The following is a 19163-nucleotide window of genomic DNA, read 5'->3' on the forward strand; positions in this document are numbered from 1 at the left end:
AAACATTGAAAGCGCTTTTAGGAACAATGTTTTTGGGTTCCAAAAATACTTGAAGTGCTCTCTGCTAAAAACACTAGTTATGCGCTTCTTGTTGGAAGCACTTCAAGTGTTTAGAATTAACTTGCATTTTTACTAAGATTTGGTTCAAAAAAAAATCTAAAGTCACTTTCAATCGCTCCCAAACGAGTTTATGGATTATAAACTATTAGAATATATAGAAAACATAGGGAACAAACAATATAATGAGTGCTTATTTAAGTATTGAAAAAAAAAAAAACTAATGAAAAATGTTTGAAAATTTTGAGTTTTAATGATAAGAACAAAATAAATGGTAAATTGAATAGTACCAGGATTGACTTTTTAGTGTAAAAATATGGTATTTTGTTAAAATGAACAATACCGGGGGCTTTTCGTTAAATTTCTCTTAAAAAAAGTCTTTTACAATTATTGAAAAAATAAAATAAAAAATGAAAGTTATCTATTTTTTGTCTAAGTGAAAGTTGTAGCCTCGACAAACTATGCTCTATTTCTTAATTTCCAAATGCTTAGGAATTAATCGAAACGATAAACAGTCAGCTAGCTTTTAAACAGAGATTTTTAGAACAGTAAATGCCACATTTGTTAGAGATTGAGGGGGCGTTTGTTGCGCTGGACTATTTCGGACTGGATTAGCTTCAAGAACTAAGCTGGACTGACTTAGACTAGACTAAACTGGACTAACTTAGTGAAGCGTTTGGTGCAGTATTGGACTAAGAAGCTGGATAATAACAAATTATAATATTATATTATTTAATATATAAATTATTAATATTTTATTATGATCTTATCTTTTTCTTCATTTTTTCCTACCATTTCCTCGTTAAATTGGATGAAGTTAGCACCGCCAAAAAATTCATCACCATCCCTGGACCGAGATCTTAACTTTGAATGCTCGAATCTGTCATGGATTTGAAGAAGCCCAAACAGGCCGAGACTTCCAGGCCATTTTCCAGCCACATTCGACCACATTTTGGCCTCGATTCAAGTAAAATCGTAATCTTGTCACTCCCAGCTTCAATTTGGTATATTTTGTATGAAAGTTGGTTGTGAAATGGATCTGAAAGAGAGTCGGAAAGTTAATGATTGATCTAGGTGACCGGAGATGACGAGGAGTCTGTCGAGAGTGGTCGTTGAGCATGACGAGGACGAGAAAGAGAAGATAGTCTTAGCTAGTCCCATGGTTATTGGGGGGTCTCGCTAAGACCTCTTAGTGAAGGGTTTTGTCCATGCTAGTCCCCTTTAGTCTCATTAATGTTAGTCCCAGCATGGAACAAACACAGTATTGGACTAATAGCTAGTCCAGTCCAGTCCAGTCCAACTTAGTGAGGGCAAACAAACGCCCCCTGAATGTTAGCATCTCTAAATATTATTGAATTATTAGAAAAGAAAAAAAATCCCTAGAATGAGGCTTCGAGGCCCAAATACATCTTAGCATATGGCCCACATCCAACTCATTACCCAACTTTTTATGCGACTCTTGACGGGACTCCAGACGGCTCAACCAATGACATAACGCCAAAACACCCACATATCATACGTGTCGCACCGCTATTGGCTGAACCTCTAAACACTGGGACTCGCACATCGGTACAAATCAGTGAATCCGGAGTGGGAGAGGAGAGTCTGAGACTTTACAGAACTGAAATAGCAAAGAGATGGCTAGAACGACGTTGTTGCTGCTCTGTACCCTCGTCCTCTTCGGAACCCTAGCTCTCATTGAGGTGAAATTTATAGTTTTGGTTAAATTTATTAATTTTGTTTGATTCAATTGCGTTTTCAAGGATTAATCTTTAAATTTTGTGTAAATTCTTGATCAGGCAAAGACGTCGAAGGAGGATCTGAAGGAAGTGACCCACAAGGTTTACTTTGATGTCGAGATATCTGGAAAGCCTGCTGGTATGCTGTTTAATTTGCAATCAGTTTGTTAATCCTTGGAACAAATTCTACCCATTTGCTCAAAATTCAATTTAATTAAGGGACCTTAATCCCAGATTTGATATTGATTTCCGATTAAAGATGATATATGAGCTCAGTTGGGAGCTGAATGCCGATAGGAGATTAAGGTTCTAAAAACGCTAGGCTCTAGTAGGAGGCGGACGTCTAGCGGACTTAAATAAATTTATTATATTTTATGTAAATAAATACCTGTTTATATACTAATGAAAAGGGTTTGAAAAATTTAAGTTTTAACATAAAATAAAAGGTAAAGTGAATAGTATCAAGATTTATTTTTTAGTGTAAAAATATGACTTTTTATTAAAGTGAACAGTATCAAGAGTTTTTCGTTAAAGTTTCCTTAAAAATATATATAATTTTATTATAAATTACAAAATAGAACGACATATATATTATGAAGTATTGGACATAATGAAAATATGGGGGAACAACATTTAAGAATTCAACAAGTTTTTACAATTTATTGAAAAAATAAAATAAAATGCAAAATCAAAACTATCTATTTTTTGTGTAAGTAAGTCGCAACCTAGTCAGTGCATGGGCGGTATAGGCGGGCGCCTCAGTAGGTCTAGGCATCTTTTCTTAATTTTAAAACGTCTAGGCATTAATCAGGATGGTGGTCGGCCGTCTAAGCTCCTAGGCGGCGTGAGGCGGGGATTTTTAGAACAGTGTAGGTGATCATTTGTGTAGAGGTTGATGTGTTTCTGTGGAGTTGGAGAAATGTTTATGTGCATAGAGTTTTGCAAATGAAAATTTGGGCGCCATAGTTTGATGAATTATTGGGAATTTTTTTGGTGGTGGTGCTTCTTGTTTCTAACTAATCGGTATGGATACTTGTTTTGATCATTGTGTTTCAGGACAGGTTGTGATCGGTCTCTTCGGGAAGGCGGTTCCCAAGACTGCAGGTATTGAACAATATCACTATCATTTTGTGGGTTCTATGTGCTAAACTAAAGCTAACAATTTCAGAACATTACTTATTCATTCCTTTGGTGTTTCAGAGAATTTTCGAGCTCTTTGCACAGGTAACCAGTTACTCATCTTCGTTTCCTCGTATTAAATTTTGTAGTTGATATGTAGTATCTACTTTTTGGGGCTTATCATCAGCAATGTATATGAAATGATCCTTGGTCGAGGTCTTCAAGTTCAGTAACAACTCAATAATTAAAATGGAGGGATGCAAATATTTATTTGCTACGCAGAAATTTTCTGCATACTGCATTAGAACATAGTGATTAGAAAGTTGTAAGAGTCGACAATGTTTATAAAATTTTGAGCTTTTTGTCCCCAAATATTTCAGGGGAGAAAGGTGTTGGAAAGAGTGGAAAACCTCTCCATTTCAAGGGTAGCGAATTCCACAGGATTATACCCAGTTTCATGATCCAAGGAGGTGATTTCACACTAGGCGATGGAAGAGGTGGAGAATCAATTTACGGAGAGAAGTTCGCTGATGAGAATTTCATGCTAAAGCATACCGGTCCAGGTAGAGAAAAAACCCATCCCACCTGCCTTCTCTTCCAGTGGCGTGGATAGCTAGCACCCAATATAATCCTGAAGTTTGAACCTATATTATGTTGTGAACAAAACGCTTGCTCTTTTGTACAGGGCTTTTGTCAATGGCAAATGCTGGTCCCGACACCAATGGTTCACAATTCTTCATCACAACTGTGAAGACTAAATGGTAATTCTATGTGCTTCCATGCATACTTGAAAAAGCTAAGAATATCTCTAGAATGACTATCCGCTTCTGCTTGATGCATCACTTTCTTAATTTGTATAATTCCGGCACTTGTTGCGTTTGATTAGAGGAAGCGATTTTGGTTTGATTTCTCGTGGAGACCAATAGTGCTTACAGTGAATGCCTGATTCCCACCGTTTTGGTGAGAGTTGGGCAGCGGCCAGACAACCGTAGTGATGGTATCCACAGATGGCGGGTTCATTCTGTCCCGTTTTTCTACTGATTCCATCTCACATTTCTTAAATTTCAATCCTTTACCTTGTATAATTCTACATTTGTGCTCATTTAAAATAGTGCTCAACTACCGATTTCGTTAGTTTGATCTGAAGGCCTCTCCCGCAACAAGGAGGAGGTCCATTACCGCTTCTTTTTTAACAGCCATTGGTTTACACATGTATGGTTATCAAAGCTAAAGTTTGATTCCGTATTTGAATGTTTATAGGTTGGATGGCAAACATGTTGTATTCGGAAAGGTGCTGTCCGGAATGGATGTGGTTTACAAGATTGAAGCTGAAGGAAATCAGAGTGGCACACCCAAGAGCAAAGTCGTAATTGCCGACAGCGGTGAACTTCCTCTCTAGATGTTCCTGTCGTAGTCTCTCCGGTTACCGAGTGCCAATAACTGTTCCGATTTCTCCTTGATTTTCGTTTGTGTAAGACCGGTGAAGATGTTATAGCTCATGTACCGAGTGTGTTCTTACTTTAGGTTCGATTAACATCTGCAGAATGTTCATGTTATTTTCCCCAAAACCTAAAACCCTTCATACTTGTAAGGGCAAGTTTCAAGTTTGCGATAACGGTAACCCTACTAGAAAGGACCATCATGCAAGCAAATTTTAGTCTTTGTGGCGTCATTATGCAATAAACGTTTGTTACGTGTTTAAAAAGTGCATTCATCTTTTAAGGGACGATTGCTACGTCATGAGCTAATGGCATGAAAGAATCTCTCGTTTCAGAACTTTCCTTTTCATATTATTTGGTTTACTATTTTTCTTATTTAAAATAGAACTTTAAATCACTTATCCCACCTAAACAAAGAAAAGTGAATCAAGCAATGACGTCATTGCTTACTTGATTTACTAATGGCGGGCTTCACAAGGATTAGATATGGGTACACTCTCAAGGTGACGTATTGGTCAAATAACACAATGTCATGTGGAATAAAATTAACATATCATCCGATTATTTGAGCCGAAACGCCACCTTAATTGTTACTTGTGTACCCAATCCATCTAAAGTGGTCATGCAACTTAAGGACTGAGTTGGATTGCAATAATCATCAAAATATGAATTGCCTTATTTACAAAAACGATTCCTGCGCTTCTCATTTGTTTATCTCTTAATTTCCTGCTATTAGCTGCATCATTTGGCTGTAAACACGAGAAACAATAGAGTGCGAAAATCATTTTCTACCGCCGTAATAGCGAGCATCAACCGTTTATGTTATGAATCTTATGGTCACTTTTGTTTTTGGAATTTTTTACAATTACCAAATCCGCAATGCACTCACTAGTCATACTCACCCCCACACCCAATCACAAGTTTCCCCTACACCCATTGACGCAGTCCACTCCTCTCCCCATGACATCAACATGCATGCATGCAGGCACATGTATGTATGATCATCTCAACATACATACACCTCATCCGTTAGTTGTGTGTGTACGTAAGCATTTACGTCATATCACACAACCAGGAACCCGACACGTCATACCTTCCGCTTTATCCAACCACCGGCTGCCGTCCCCGAAACTCACTCTTTTGTCGTCTCCCTCTCCGCTGAGCTGTTCCTCACACCTGCGCGCTCTCTCTCTCTCCCTCCTCCACAGGTCCCACACTCTCTCTCTCTCTCTCTCTCCGAAAGAGAAAAAGTCCCCGTTTCTTCTTCTTCCTCCTCTTGCGATATAAAATCGAGCTGCAAACCCCAAATTCAAGCTCTTTTCACTCTCAAATTCCTTCTTTCTGAGTCCACTTCTCTCTCTTCTCAATCGAATTAAATTGAATAAAATAAATTTTCTTGCTTTTTAAGAGAGCCTCGGCCTCAGACGGCGGAGGATGTTATAGGCCGCCGGCCGCCCCAAGTATTCCTAATTGCATCCGTCGTGCTCTGCCGTTCACGTCTGGAGCTCCGCTGCCAGCTCCTCCATTCGATTACAAGGTATGTAATTTGGATTTGGATTGAGATTGGGATTGGGATTGGGATTGCAATCGGGGGTTGAATTTTGAGAATTTGTTCATTTCGGGGTTCGGATTTTGGGAATTTTGTTGAAATTGATGTTGATTTGAAGTTCTCGTAGCTGAAATTGGTGTTGATTTTTTTTTGGGAATTTTGAAATTCGTGTTTGAAGTCTGAATCTTTGATTGTCAATTTTTAAAATTGATCGTTGAGGTCTGATCATTTGGTATTGGAGTGAAGAAAATCAAGCAAATTTATTTGATATTTCAAATTTTTAATGGTAGAAATAGATAAATTGAGGTAAAAATGCCTGCTTGGTGGGGAAGAAAATCAAGCAAGAGCAAAGAGGAGCAAGAGAAGGCAGTCCAGCACAAAAACCCCTACTCTAACCGCAACAGCAGCAACTTTGTCAACAAATCTTCGGTCAGTAACGATATTAAGAAGAAGGAGAAGGACGAAAGGCCGAGGAGCTTCGACGAACACGTCACGCGGGGATCACCAAGAGCCAGCAGGGAATTGACTGGCGTTGTCGGTGTCTCTTCTTCTGCCTTTTTGGGTTTTGACTCGGATGGCGGTGAGAGAGCAGCTCATCCCCTGCCTCGCCCATCGGTGTCGTCCCTGCAGGGTTTGGCTTTGGGAAATGATCAGGTCAATGGGTTAGGATCTGGGTCCGCCTCTGTTTCAAGCGTCAGCTCCTCTGGCTCCGACGACCCACTGGTTGCTCAATGTGGTGCTGCTTCTAGCTATAGGTTAGTCTTTTTCTCCACAAAACCCCTGCGGTTTCGGATTAGACAATTTTCTGTTCTGTGCACAATTTGGGACTTTTGAATGTTTTTTCATTCAATTGTAATCAATTCAATTCAATTCATGCTTGTAAGAACTTTAATTCAAACGTTCAGTTCCAATCCATACATATATGGTTTAACTGTTTCATCTGTGAATTTATTGGATTCGTAGATACTTATTGGATATTAATTTAGTAATTAGTTAGCTAAATACTCTTGCCTTCTCCATAGAGTTTTTGCTGTCCGAATTCGAGTGATTGTCTGCTACTTTTCTGAGTTATTAACCTTTTGAGCTGATATTTCCTTTCCAGACTGGTTTTGGGTTTTCCTGTCTTAGTAGAGTTTGATTTTCTTTTTATGGGGCCACTTTTTTTTTAGCATTAACCACATCATGTTGATTAACACAGTTATTTTAAGCTATAAATCTTACTAGAATATTTATGGACGTGCTTGTTTATGGTAAGAATTAGGACTTGGTACTATCAGTAGTCATACATAATTTGTATTAAGTATGATGATTGGGATCATTGGCTTTATTCTTATATTTCCACAAGATGATGATTGGGATCATTGGAATATTTTTTTGATTATATCTGAGATATAAAGAATAATTGTATGCTTCTTATCAATGTCCTATATTATTCACAGATGTATTGGTGATCCAAAGGTCAGCATGATGCCGAAAAGCCCAGGTCCTAGGTCTAGGGGGCCAACTAGCCCAACATCTCCTCTTCACCCACGATTGTGTCCCATGGGTTTGGAGTCTCCAACTGGAAAGCAAGAAGATGGGAAAAGTGTGTGTCATCCTCTTCCGCTCCCTCCAGGTTCCCCAACAAGTCCTTTTGCCTTGCCCAGCAGTAGACCTAGTCCAGTCACTGAAAACACAGCTTGTGCACTATCAAAGTGGAAGAAGGGAAAGCTTTTAGGAAGAGGGACCTTTGGCCATGTTTATATTGGGTTTAACAGGTAAATGTGAATTTTACTTTTCTGGTGGATTGATTAATAAAAAAAAGTGAACAGTCATGTTTGTTTGTTTTGGGAACTAAATTCAATGTTTATTCTTTGGGCAAGGGAAACAAAAACTTCAGGCACAAAAATGATTGTATGTATGCATGCACGCACTTTGCACGTTACCCCGGAATTTATAAAGGAAACAAAATGGATTCCAAAGTGAGGGCACCAAATAATTGTTTGGCAATAATTGGAGTGCAGACAAGATGTCCTTTTACCATGTATATGTATTCCTTTTCCTAAACTTTTGTTTGTGACATTGACAGTGAAAGTGGGCAAATATGTGCAATAAAAGAAGTCAGGCTTGTTACGGATGATCAATCATTAAAAGAATGTCTTAAGCAACTGAACCAGGTAACTTTGTCCAGCTACCTTGAAAATATCAGGCATGATGCTTTGCTCCAATTGAGTTGGTATTTCGAGCTGTCACTGAGCATTTACAGTAAATTTACATCTTTAGAAATCTCTCTATCTGATTGCTGGTGCGGACTGGTTTGCATCTAACATTTTGTTGTTGACAGGAGATAAATTTGCTTAGTCAGCTCTCACATCCAAACATTGTTCGATATCATGGAAGTGAATTGGTGAGAGTTAATATACTGCTTTAAATGCTGATAAACATGTGTGTCCATTAGCAATAAAAAACACGTGCACATTGCCTGAACACATACATTGGTGTGGGGATAGAAAAAGAGAGTGATGGGTTATTTATTTTCAATTGATTTGGTTAGTTGTTGATTTGGACGTTGCATCATGGCTTACTGTCAAGTTTGGCTTGTCCTTTTCAGGGTGAAGATGCTCTCTCTGTTTATTTGGAATATGTGTCTGGTGGCTCAATTTATAAACTACTACAAGAATATGGCGCCTTTAACGAACCTGTGATTCAAAATTATACCAGACAGATTGTATCTGGTCTTGCCTACTTACACGAAAGAAATACAGTTCATAGGTGTGTGAGTTTTAATACCTGTAATGTCTTCATTTTCTTCCTTTCCCTCAATTTCAATCATATGGTGGTCCGGCATATGAATACTTGTCTTCCCTTTTTTCTTGGTCGGCAATATTTCATACTAAATCTTTTTTTTTTTTTTTATGTTTTTCAGAATCCTACAATAATTTTCTTTTATCTTTTACACTGATAATGATTTATTAAATCTTTTTAATTAAAGTTCTGGCGGTTGTGTGATCTTTATGATCTTTTTACTAATTTGTTTTTCCTTGCAGGGACATTAAAGGAGCAAACATATTAGTGGGTCCTAATGGTGAAATCAAGTTGGCAGACTTTGGCATGGCTAAACATGTAAATTGCATCTCATCCTCTGCACATTGAATTCTTAGTGAAGTATTGAAGGCATAGAATTGCTAATTTATCTCAAACATGAATTTGTCTAGGAAGAGTAAGAATGAAACTTTTAAGTGTTAACTATACGATATGTCTTGGCATTCAGGAAACCAGGACAAAATAATGTCACAAGGATCTGTTTTCATTGTGACAACCATAAGACGTTTGCTAGAGGGAAAAAATTGTAAGGTTTTATGGAAGGTGGTCTGTTGGCTATTTATCAGGTGCTTTGGTTCAAGAGGATATATTAAAATTACGAAGGAGATAGAGTGGAGGTTATTCGGGATAAAGTAAGATCGGACTGCACTTTGGGCTTTGGTTTCTCCTCAATTTCGGGAGTTATCATTTTCTATAATCTTTGCACATTGAAGTGCAGTTAATAAGTTTCGTCATTGTATTTTTTGCTGTTCTTAGCTGGGTGTTAGGAATTGGCTTATTGTTCTGTATTTCTTATCTGCAGCTTTGTGGTTTAATACGTTACTAATAAGTAATAATGGTTGTTTCTTGTTTCTTCGAAACAAAATAAAGAGAGAAATTGTGTCAACGAACTTGAGCACATAGATATAAGATGCATATCTAAGAGTGGTATTCGACTAAGGAAATCGAAGAATAGTATGTAATTGTTAGTTTTCCTAGTCGGTTTTCTCAATCAATTTTGAGAAATCTGATGATTTTATGTTCTGATTCAGATCACAAATTGTGCTTCAATGCTGTCATTCAAGGGAAGTCCTTATTGGATGGCCCCAGAGGTACTCTCATCTCTCTCAACATCTTTTTTTCCCTCTCTTTTCCTTTGTATTGTTTGCATCCAGTTCCCTGTGGTGGAATTTTCAGTTCATGAAATGTTAATTTCAGGTTGTAATGAATACAAACGGCTATAGCCTTGCCGTGGATATATGGAGCTTAGGATGTACAATTCTCGAAATGGCAACTTCTAAACCTCCTTGGAGCCAGTATGAAGGGGTGCGATATACTGTTCAGAACCTATTACTTTACAAATTTTATTTGTTATCATCAGCTACAAAGTGTTTGTTGCACCAAAGCTTGTTTCCTTACATCGGGTTCAACAGGTGGCTGCAATTTTTAAAATTGGAAACAGCAAAGATATTCCACATATTCCTGATCATCTTTCAAATGATGCAAAGAGTTTTGTGAGGCTATGTTTGCAACGGAACCCATCAGAGCGTCCTACGGCTTTTGACCTTCTAGACCACCCATTCATTAGAGAGCAAACAACGACAAGATCTTCTAACATGAAAGTAACCAAGGATGCGTTCCCATATGCTTTTCATGGAAGCAGGACGCCGGTAAAGCTTATTAACTTTCTACTGCATATTTTAAGCTTTTAGTTTGTGGGCCAAAATATAGAAAGAAGTGTGGAATTTAGTTTCTTTACTGGCCTAGTCTTTAAGCGCTTGAGACTATTTGGAGAAGTTACACTGCATTTTGTTGAACGATTTATTGACATATCATCATCCATGTTATGTCTTGAATCGTTAAACTAGTATTTCCGACAAGTCTTAATCAAACCTAAGCGCTTGCCCAACCTGATTTATTTTTAATTTCTTTCTTTGAACAGCCAGTATTAGAGCTACACTCCAACAGAACAAGTTTCACCCTGAGTGATGCAGATCACACTGTGAAGCCCACAATGGCAACTTCAAGAGATCTGCGAAGCCCCAGGTAAATATATTCTACCCGTCATATCCTCATCGATGTAGTCTGTCGAACATGTTATAATGTAAAATGACTCTTTATCAATCTTGTATATGCAGAGAGAATATAAGGATGATTACATCTTTGCCTGTATCTCCTTGTTCAAGCCCCTTGCGACAATATGGAGCAACACACAAGAGCTCTTTTCTTTCTCCCCCTCACCCAACTTACGCGATGATGGGACAGAGTAGTTACAACTTGAGCGACTACTCATCGTATAACAAGCTAAGTCCAACTACACCGTACACTCTTGATCCTTGGCAGGAAACAACACTACTTAATGCCCAAACGCTCGGCAGTTCACCAAGAACAAGACCCATTGGAATGTAAATATACCATAGAGAACATAAATTGTCCTGTCTCCCCAGCAGTGCCTGATGAACCGGAGCCGCACCACTTTGGAAGGAAATAGTTGGTCGCGCTCCCCTGCTTAGCAGTTTTGGTTGTTTATGTTGCTTTCCGTTGGGAGAGTGACTTGGTTGTTACGTAAAAGGGAATTTGAAAACGAGGGAATTGATGGACAACACTAAACATGCGTTGCATGGGGAAGATAGTGGACTGTGATCCTGTAACGACATACTATTCGGATTGTTGTAAATGGAAGCCGGTCCCTTGTGTAACATTTCATGTTTTATACTGATTGTTCATAACGAAATATACAGAAGCCTGAATCACATCGTTTACGTGGGAGGTTGGCAGCGGCCGGCCAGATAACCGGAGTGATGGCATCCACGGATAACGGGTGGGTTCATCGTTCCTTTTTCCGTGTGTTCAAAACTAAAATTTTGGCTCGTGTTTGGCTGGTCGAAGCTGAAAATTGAATTTCTAGATTTAGTGACCGAATATGAATTGAGCCAAAACATAGTGACCAAAGATCCATATCACTCCTTTGAAATTGTGTACCATTTGGTCCTTGACGTGAGCTCCGTTAACGTAATTTGTAGTTAAGGATGAAGGTAATTTCATTGTACAAAACCAACCCTATTTGAAATACTGCGAACGTTTCATATTGGTCCCCACCAATCAAATGAAACTCCCAAACAAAAATTAATGTTTACAAGAGTTTCTGGAAGGTCGGATCAGTTATGAAAGCAGTTGATCACTAATTTTTACCATTTACTTGCCAAAACCAAACAGAACGACAAATTCTAATTTTGTTAATTTCAATATTCAGTTTCTTTAACCATTTATAATTCGTTTGATCATTACTAAACCAGTGTTCTCATCGTTCTTCATTCGTTCGTTTGATCTTGTGTTCTTGTGTGGTTCGATCTGTTTGTGCAGGAGGAAGGCTGACTTACCTCTTTCGAGGAGGAAAGAGTCTAAGGCTTCAAAGAGTTATCGCCTTATCTGCGCGACATGGCTGCGGTCAAGGAAACACAGCAACCACTTTTGGATAATAATGCAGGAGGAGGAGGATCAAGTTCAATAGCCCCAAAACCAAAACAACCAAAAACCCCGGCACGAAAGGCCATTAGAAAGACATTCAAAGGCACAGCCCATTTGTCTAATCTTCTCCCCACGGGGACCGTCCTCGTGTTCCAAATGTTCTCCCCCGCTTTCACACGCCAAGGGAAGTGCCCGGCCGTCCTCAACCAAACCATGACTGTGCTCCTCCTAACTTTCTGCAGCCTTACCTGCTTCCTTATGCGCTTCACCGACAGCTTGAGGGACGAAAGAGGCAAGGTCCGATACGGGTTGGCGACATCTAAAGGGTTGTGGATTCTCGACGGTTCCAAAATCACACTTGCGCCGGAGGAGGCAGATAAATATAGGGTAAAGTTCAGAGATTTTTTCCATGCCCTCATGTCTGTACTTGTATTTGCTGCGGTGGCAATGTTTGATAAAAATGTCGTCAATTGCTTCTACCCCAAGCCATCGGAGGAGGCCAGGCAGCTTTTAGTGGCGTTCCCTGTTGGGATCGGTATCGCATGCAGCTTGTTGTTTGTTTTATTCCCCTCCAGACGCCATGGAATTGGCTTCCCTCTCTCTCGAAGCTAGCTTGAGAGAATAAAAGTCTTGGAAAATTTAATACATTTTTCTTAAGTGTGTTATTATCATATATGTCAAATATATGAAAATTCTTGGAATTCTTTCAATTGATTCTTTTCGAATCGAGATGTATGCATACACTCGTTCCAACCCTCAACTCTCCTTTCTTGGTTCATTGATATTGAATCAATCAAATTATCAGATTATAGATTATAAGTTCATAATTCTAGCCCATTCCCACTTTAGGTTGGATGCTTGATTACAATTTAGAATCCGTTATTATATGTTTGTTTTAGTTTTTGTTGATCCATCCGCACCTTCTAGTACGGTTACGTTGTTACGACTTCACTCCATTCACTAGCCCTGCCTTCGGCATCCTTCTTAAGACCAAAGAGTTGGGTGGATAGAGGGGGAAGCTCTCCATTCGTTCTGGCCAAGAAAAAAACCGCAGCGCCTATACATCCGTGAGAGACTATTTGAGGTACTGAAACCATTAAAAGTATCCCCGATAACTTATTTGGCACTGTACCAATGATTCCTATTCAAAGAGTGCATAAGAATAAGCTCACGCTATCTTAATGCATATCAAAAGCAAGGTTTTCAGGTTGTCTTTCTCCTTTTTCCGATGAAAACTTAAATAAACATAACAACGGTTAATTTATGATTATGGTAAATTGGTAATGGGATGGAGGGTTCAGGGTTTCATCCCACTGATCATTTACTTCATGTACAAGAAAACAATAACCACGGAGTCGTTAACGGTGGCGGACAATAACATTGTGTGCATGAGTTCAATCTTTTGGGGAAATTGGAATACCTTACCTCGTCAATCAAAACTTGTGTAATTTCTTCTCCCAGCTCAACATTTGAGCTCGGATGTTTTGCGTATAGTCACAAGATTGAGTTCAAGGGTACTTGGAGCGACATCGCCTACAAAGCAGGTTGTCTTCACATCCTTAATCGGGTTGAGGATGTGAAGAACGGAAGCTCTATGGGAAGAAAATGAAATTTTCAGTATGATAACAAATGGTGTGTGAGCATCAAGGTGGATGGTACTTAGAAGAATGCAGTTTTTCCTAATGTTGCTAGTACCGAGTCTTAACAAGGATTCCCGAACTTTGGGACGGGATTTTGAAAAATTAAAACCTAACCGAAATTTCAGTTTTTCCGAACTTCTGTATTCTAAATTTTTTATTTAATTTGTCAGTACAGTTCGGTATGGTTTGAACTTCTTTATTCTAGAATTTTTCTTTTTCTTTTTTTTCGATCGAGTGAGAGTCTTGTGAGAGAGTCGGAGAGACAGAGAGAGGGAGAGTGAGTCTGTGAGTGAGTGGGTGAGTGAGCTTAGAGAGGTTAGTCGAGAGAGAGAATGAGTGCGTTCGATTGAGAGAAAGAGTCGATGACTCACTAGTGTGATGTGGGTGTTGTTTGTGTGGGTGTGTGGTATGGTCGGATTCGAAGATGGAAAATATGAAGGAGAAGAGATATCAAGAGAAATCAGCGGAGGATGAGAGAGCAAAGTGAGGTGAGGTAGAGAGAGGGCTTCATTCGAATTCAACAATTGAGATTAAATCTCAACCAAATTCGATGGTTGTAAATAATTTTAAATTATATTTAAAAAAATAAATTATAAATATTACACATATTTTTATTTTGGTTTACGGTCTTACCGAAAAAGCTAATATTTCATATCGAATCATGTACAAAAAAATTCCGTATCGATTTGGGTTTGGGTACCGAATATTTATGTACTTTCAGTATGGTTCTTTTTCAATATTTTGGTACGACTTCGGTTGGTCCGGTAATTTTCGATATTTTTTCCACTTCTAAATTGTAGTTTGGACCATGAATTAAAAATTATGGCGACACAACAATTTTGGTCCACTTCTAAATTGTAGTTTGGACCATGAATTAAAAATTATGGCGACACAATCCACTAAAAATTATTTTCCAATATTGAAATTTCCTTTTACCCTTTTCCATATTCCTTTGGGATAATTAAAACACACTCATCCACCGTGGGATGGGATTAGATCCAACGGGTCAGGATTGCCCAGAACACTTATAGAGAACTCCACGCGTAGGCTCTTCCGAGTTCAAAGTTGAAACACACAAACACTGAATTTATCCAACACGGTTTCTAACTTCCTGTGGCTGCACAGCGGCGGTGCTCCGCGAACAACTCGGGACAAAATGTATGTACTTTTCCTATCCATCGTAGGATATTTCAAATTATTCTGAACCCCTAACCACGTGACTATTTTGCCCACCCAACGGCTACTTTCGTGAAACTCGCCCAGCCGTAGATGAGATTAGATCAAACGGCAGAGACATGGGAAGAAAAAGTATATAATCACCTAGCCCGGTAAGGAAAGATCTCATACAATTTCGCACCAAAAGAGAGAGTGTCTGAAACAACAGAGAAAAACCCTAACGAGGTCTTAACAATGGAGGAGGAGGGTTATGGTGGTATTGTGCCGCTGGGTTTTTATGAAAATCAGCTGCTGGGTTCTAACGGAATGCCGCTGGGTTTTCGGTTTCATCCGACCGATCAGGAATTGATCAGTTTCTTCCTTTACAACAGAGTCCTCCACGGAGACTACTGCGAGAATTTAATCTACGAGTTCGACCTCTTCGGCAAGACTCCACCGTGGGTGGTTTGGGAGAATTTCGGCGGACCGGGACTTGAAGATCAAGATTTGTACTTCTTCTGCCAACTCAAGCCTAGAAGCCAGGCGCGCATCAAACGTGAAATTGACGCCGGAGGTACGTGGAGCGAATCCAATTCAAAGCCGGTAAAGGATATGCAGAATGAAAAAGCTATTGGGAAAAAGAGGAATTTGCGGTATGAGAAGGAAGGATGCGAGCATGACGGTGAATGGCTCTTGGAAGAGTACAGCATTCTTCCTAGTGTATTTGGTGGCGCTGATGACTCCGATCACGAAATTGGGAAGGTAGTTCTCTGCCGACTTAAAAAGAATTCTAGGAGCGGAAACAAGAAGAATTTTTCGAATTCAACCCAACAAGTGAACGAGCAGCCGGCGAAAAAGAGAGCAAGAGAAGAAGTCAAGGAGAAGCCGGCGAAAAAGAGAGCAAGAAAAGAAGTCAAAGAGAAGCCAGCAAAAACAAAGGCAACAAACAAAGTGGGTTCGCAAAATACTACTAGCGTAATCACCCATACCATTGAGGAACTACAAAACTGCCCTAGTACTAGCAGTGCTCCTGTCCTGCCCTTCGATGAAAGCAATTACAAGATGATTAGTGACGCTATTAATCATGATCAGCAGTGCATAAGCAACATTGACGGTAGTACGATGCTTGCAAATTTTTCCGATCATGATCATGTGCCGAAAAGCTTGGTCAGCGAAGGTGATGATTCGCTTTTGAAGGATGAAGATTTACTTTTTGACAACGGTGAAGATATGTTTTTTGACCTCGACGATTTGTTCGCACCATTAGAGTGTGAATCAGCATGGTCACAAGAGAAGCTGCCTCAGATTGACGAAACTCAAGTGCCTTTGCCGTTGGATGGGATGAATTGTTGGAACGATTGTTTGTGGATGGGCAATTGTGTTCAGTGATCAGTAGAGGAGACGTTCTGACAAACTTCGACTGCGAGAGATTGTAATTTCTTTTTTAGTCTATCCAAAGATGCTTATATATAAGATGTAATTGTGACTACGGCTACGGCTGTCTAATTTCGATGGCTAGAGATTGTAATTTCTTTCGTAGTTTATATAATATAAGATGTTTCTTTGATTTCTTTTTATTGAGTTAATTCCTGAGTAAATTCTTTATAATGATGAACGTGTAATTGATTGGTTAAGCACACAAAGTCATTGGCATTACACTGAAAGAATCCATGGCGGTAAATATTCCGTCGGAGCCAATAAAGGATCGCTCACGTGTTTGTTCGGAAAAGTTTAATCACATAAATATAGAACCAATTCAAATCCAAAGGACAAATGAGAGATTATGAAGAGAAAAATGAAATCATAACATCCCCTACAGAATTCAAAGACATCCCAGTAACAGGACCACCACGTCTCTTGAGACAATCCATGTTGTTGCACCATGGTACATCTGTTCACGCAGAACTCAGACATCCAGGCACATTTGTCGTTGCTAATTTCCTTTGAGGTTGCTTGGAATTGAAGTTTCAAATTTACCTCCCGTGGGCTTTCTTAAATCAACTCATCCGAATCTGACCACTGTCTGATTGTTAATCTAACAATGTGTAACGATCCCGTCATCATCATGACCTGCATTTTTTTTTTTTTTTAAATTTTTTGTCAAACGATAGTTTTGAGTCCATTTGATCCAAAGCAATCGCAATTTAAGACGCGTGAAACACCACATTTTACACTTGTATTTCCATGTACTTGCTAAAGAATCACTGCTAGTGACCGGCATAACCTACTCTACTATCTACAGATATCTTCCCAGCACTGTGAGAGCGAGGGCTTCACTTGAATAATTTTAACGGCACAAAATTCCAATATTGAACGCTGACTTCGGTGTCAAACACCAAAGGCCGCCGTGCAGCCGCTAATAAGAAAAAGTAGAAAATCACGACTCCTATTTTTTTCAGGTTAAAATACGAAAATTTCAAACTTCCATTAGTACCCTTTTCCAGATTCCATTAGGATAATTAAAACACAATCATCCACCGTGGGATGGGATTAGATCCAACGGGTCAGGATTGCCCAGAACACATAAGAACTCCAAGCGTAGGCTCTTCCGAGTTCAAAGTTGAAACACACAAACAGTGATTTTATCCAACCCGGTTTCCAACTTCCAGTGGCGGCACAGCGGCGGTGCTCCGCGCACAACTCGGGACAAAATGTGTATACTTTTCCTTACCACGGTGGGATATTTCAAATTCTTTTGAACCCCTAACCACGTGACTATTTTGCCCACCCAACGGCTACTTACGTCAAACTCGCCCAGCCGTAGATGAGATTAGATCAAACGGCAGAGACTTGGGAAGAAAAAGTATATAATCACCTAGCCCGGTAAGGAAAGATCTCATACGATTTCGCACCAAAAGAGAGTGTCTGAAACAACAGAGAGAAACCCTAACGAGGTCTCAACAATGGAGGAGGAGGGTTATGGTGGTATTGTGCCGCTGGGTTTTTATGAAAATCAGCTGCTGGGTTCTAACGGAATGCCGCTGGGGTTTCGGTTTCACCCGACCGATCAGGAATTGATCAGTTTCTTCCTTTACAACAGACTCCTCCACAGAGAGTACTGCGAGAATTTAATCTACGAGTTCGACCTCTTCGGCAAGACTCCACCGTGGGTGGTTTGGGAGAATTTCGGCGGGCCGGGACTTGAAGATCAAGATTTGTACTTCTTCTGCCAACTCAAGCCTAGAAGCAAGGCGCGCATCAAACGTGAAATTGACGCCGGAGGTACGTGGAGCGAATCCAATTCAAAGCCGGTAAAGGATATGCAGAATGAAAAAGCTATTGGGAAAAAGAGGAAATTGCGGTATGAGAAGGAAGGATGCGAGCATGATGGTGACTGGCTCTTGGAAGAGTACAGTATTCTTCCCAGTGTAGTTGGCTGCGCTGATGATTCCGATCACGAAATTGGGAAGGTGGTTCTCTGCCGACTTAAAAAGAATTCTAGGAACGAAAACAAGAAGAATAATTCGAATTCAACCCAACAAGTGAACGAGCAGCCGGCAAAAAAGAGAGCAAGAAAAGAAGTCAAGGAGAAGCCGGCGAAAACAAAAAAGAGAGCAAGAAAAGAAGAGAGCGAGAAGCCGGCGAAAACAAAGGCAAGAAACGAAGTGCGATCACCAAATACTACTAGCGTGATCACCCATACCATTGAGGAACTACAAAACTGCCCTAGTACTAGCAGTGCTCCTGTCCTGCCCTTCGATGAAAGCAATTACAAGATGATTAGTGACGCTATTAATCATGATCAGCAGTGCATAAGCAACATTGACGGTAGTACGATGCCTGCAAATTTTTCCGATCAAGATTATGTGCCGATAAGCTTGGTCAGCGAAGGTGATGAGTCGCTTTTGAAGGATGAAGATTTACTTTTTGACAACGGTGAAGATATGTTTTTTGACCTCGACGATTTGTTCGCACCATTAGACTGTGAATCTGCATGGTCGCAAGAGAAGCTGCTTCAGATTGACGAAACTCAAGTGCCTTTTGCCGTTGGATGGGATGAATTGTTGGGACGACTGTTTGTGGATGGGCAATTGTGTTCAATGATCAGTAGATCGGAGACGTATAGGTGACGACGAGCTGTCTAATTTCGACGGCGAGAGATTGTAATTTCGTTTTTAGTCTATATAAAGATGTTTATATATAAGATGTAATTGTGATCACTACGGTTGTTTTATTTCGACTGCTGGGGATTGTAATTTCTTTTGTAGTTTATATA

General features: G+C 39.6%; 4 protein-coding genes, 1 non-coding gene and 1 pseudogene across 6 annotated transcripts; all 6 read left to right on the forward strand.

Annotated features, from left to right (window-relative positions):
• The first annotated feature begins 1533 nt into the window (after nucleotides 1–1533).
• On the forward strand, nucleotides 1534–4620 carry LOC137742415 (peptidyl-prolyl cis-trans isomerase CYP19-4). Its single transcript, XM_068482275.2, has 7 exons — nucleotides 1534–1760; nucleotides 1857–1935; nucleotides 2853–2900; nucleotides 2997–3020; nucleotides 3296–3478; nucleotides 3601–3676; nucleotides 4176–4620. The coding sequence occupies exons 1-7, from the start codon at nucleotides 1695–1697 to the stop codon at nucleotides 4312–4314; spliced, it is 615 nt and encodes a 204-aa protein (XP_068338376.1). The 5' UTR covers nucleotides 1534–1694; the 3' UTR covers nucleotides 4315–4620.
• LOC148692719 (small nucleolar RNA snoR143) lies at nucleotides 3833–3971 on the forward strand. The gene has a single exon (XR_015953778.1). It is a non-coding gene; the product is annotated as a small nucleolar RNA snoR143 (small nucleolar RNA).
• Nucleotides 4621–5472: 852 nt separating the features above from the next.
• LOC137742303 (mitogen-activated protein kinase kinase kinase 3) lies at nucleotides 5473–11418 on the forward strand. 2 transcript variants are annotated; one of them, XM_068482133.2, is made up of 12 exons: nucleotides 5473–5891; nucleotides 6194–6658; nucleotides 7343–7660; nucleotides 7972–8059; nucleotides 8227–8289; nucleotides 8494–8654; nucleotides 8930–9005; nucleotides 9737–9796; nucleotides 9903–10010; nucleotides 10118–10354; nucleotides 10627–10730; nucleotides 10823–11418. In XM_068482133.2, exons 2-12 carry the CDS (start codon nucleotides 6216–6218, stop codon nucleotides 11091–11093), a joined length of 1929 nt encoding a protein of 642 aa, XP_068338234.1. In that variant the 5' UTR covers nucleotides 5473–5891; nucleotides 6194–6215; the 3' UTR covers nucleotides 11094–11418. The 2 variants fall into 2 exon arrangements, with proteins under 2 accessions (XP_068338234.1, XP_068338235.1); XM_068482134.2 differs by having other exon boundaries at nucleotides 5489–5891; nucleotides 6200–6658.
• Nucleotides 11419–12122: 704 nt separating this feature from the next.
• LOC137742304 (protein DMP7) lies at nucleotides 12123–12968 on the forward strand. Its single transcript, XM_068482136.2, has one exon. The coding sequence runs from the start codon at nucleotides 12123–12125 to the stop codon at nucleotides 12762–12764; it is 642 nt and encodes a 213-aa protein (XP_068338237.1). The 3' UTR covers nucleotides 12765–12968.
• A 2063-nt stretch (nucleotides 12969–15031) lies between these two features.
• LOC137743169 (uncharacterized) lies at nucleotides 15032–16524 on the forward strand. The gene has a single exon (XM_068483062.2). The coding sequence runs from the start codon at nucleotides 15203–15205 to the stop codon at nucleotides 16334–16336; it is 1134 nt and encodes a 377-aa protein (XP_068339163.2). The 5' UTR covers nucleotides 15032–15202; the 3' UTR covers nucleotides 16337–16524.
• Nucleotides 16525–17688: 1164 nt separating this feature from the next.
• Nucleotides 17689–19107, forward strand: LOC148692720 (uncharacterized; annotated as a pseudogene).
• Nucleotides 19108–19163: the final 56 nt, after the last annotated feature.

Source organism: Pyrus communis, chromosome 11 (genome assembly GCF_041283825.1).
Source record: "Pyrus communis isolate YQ-2024b chromosome 11, ASM4128382v1, whole genome shotgun sequence".
In the NCBI taxonomy this organism is placed as follows: domain Eukaryota; kingdom Viridiplantae; phylum Streptophyta; class Magnoliopsida; order Rosales; family Rosaceae; genus Pyrus; species Pyrus communis.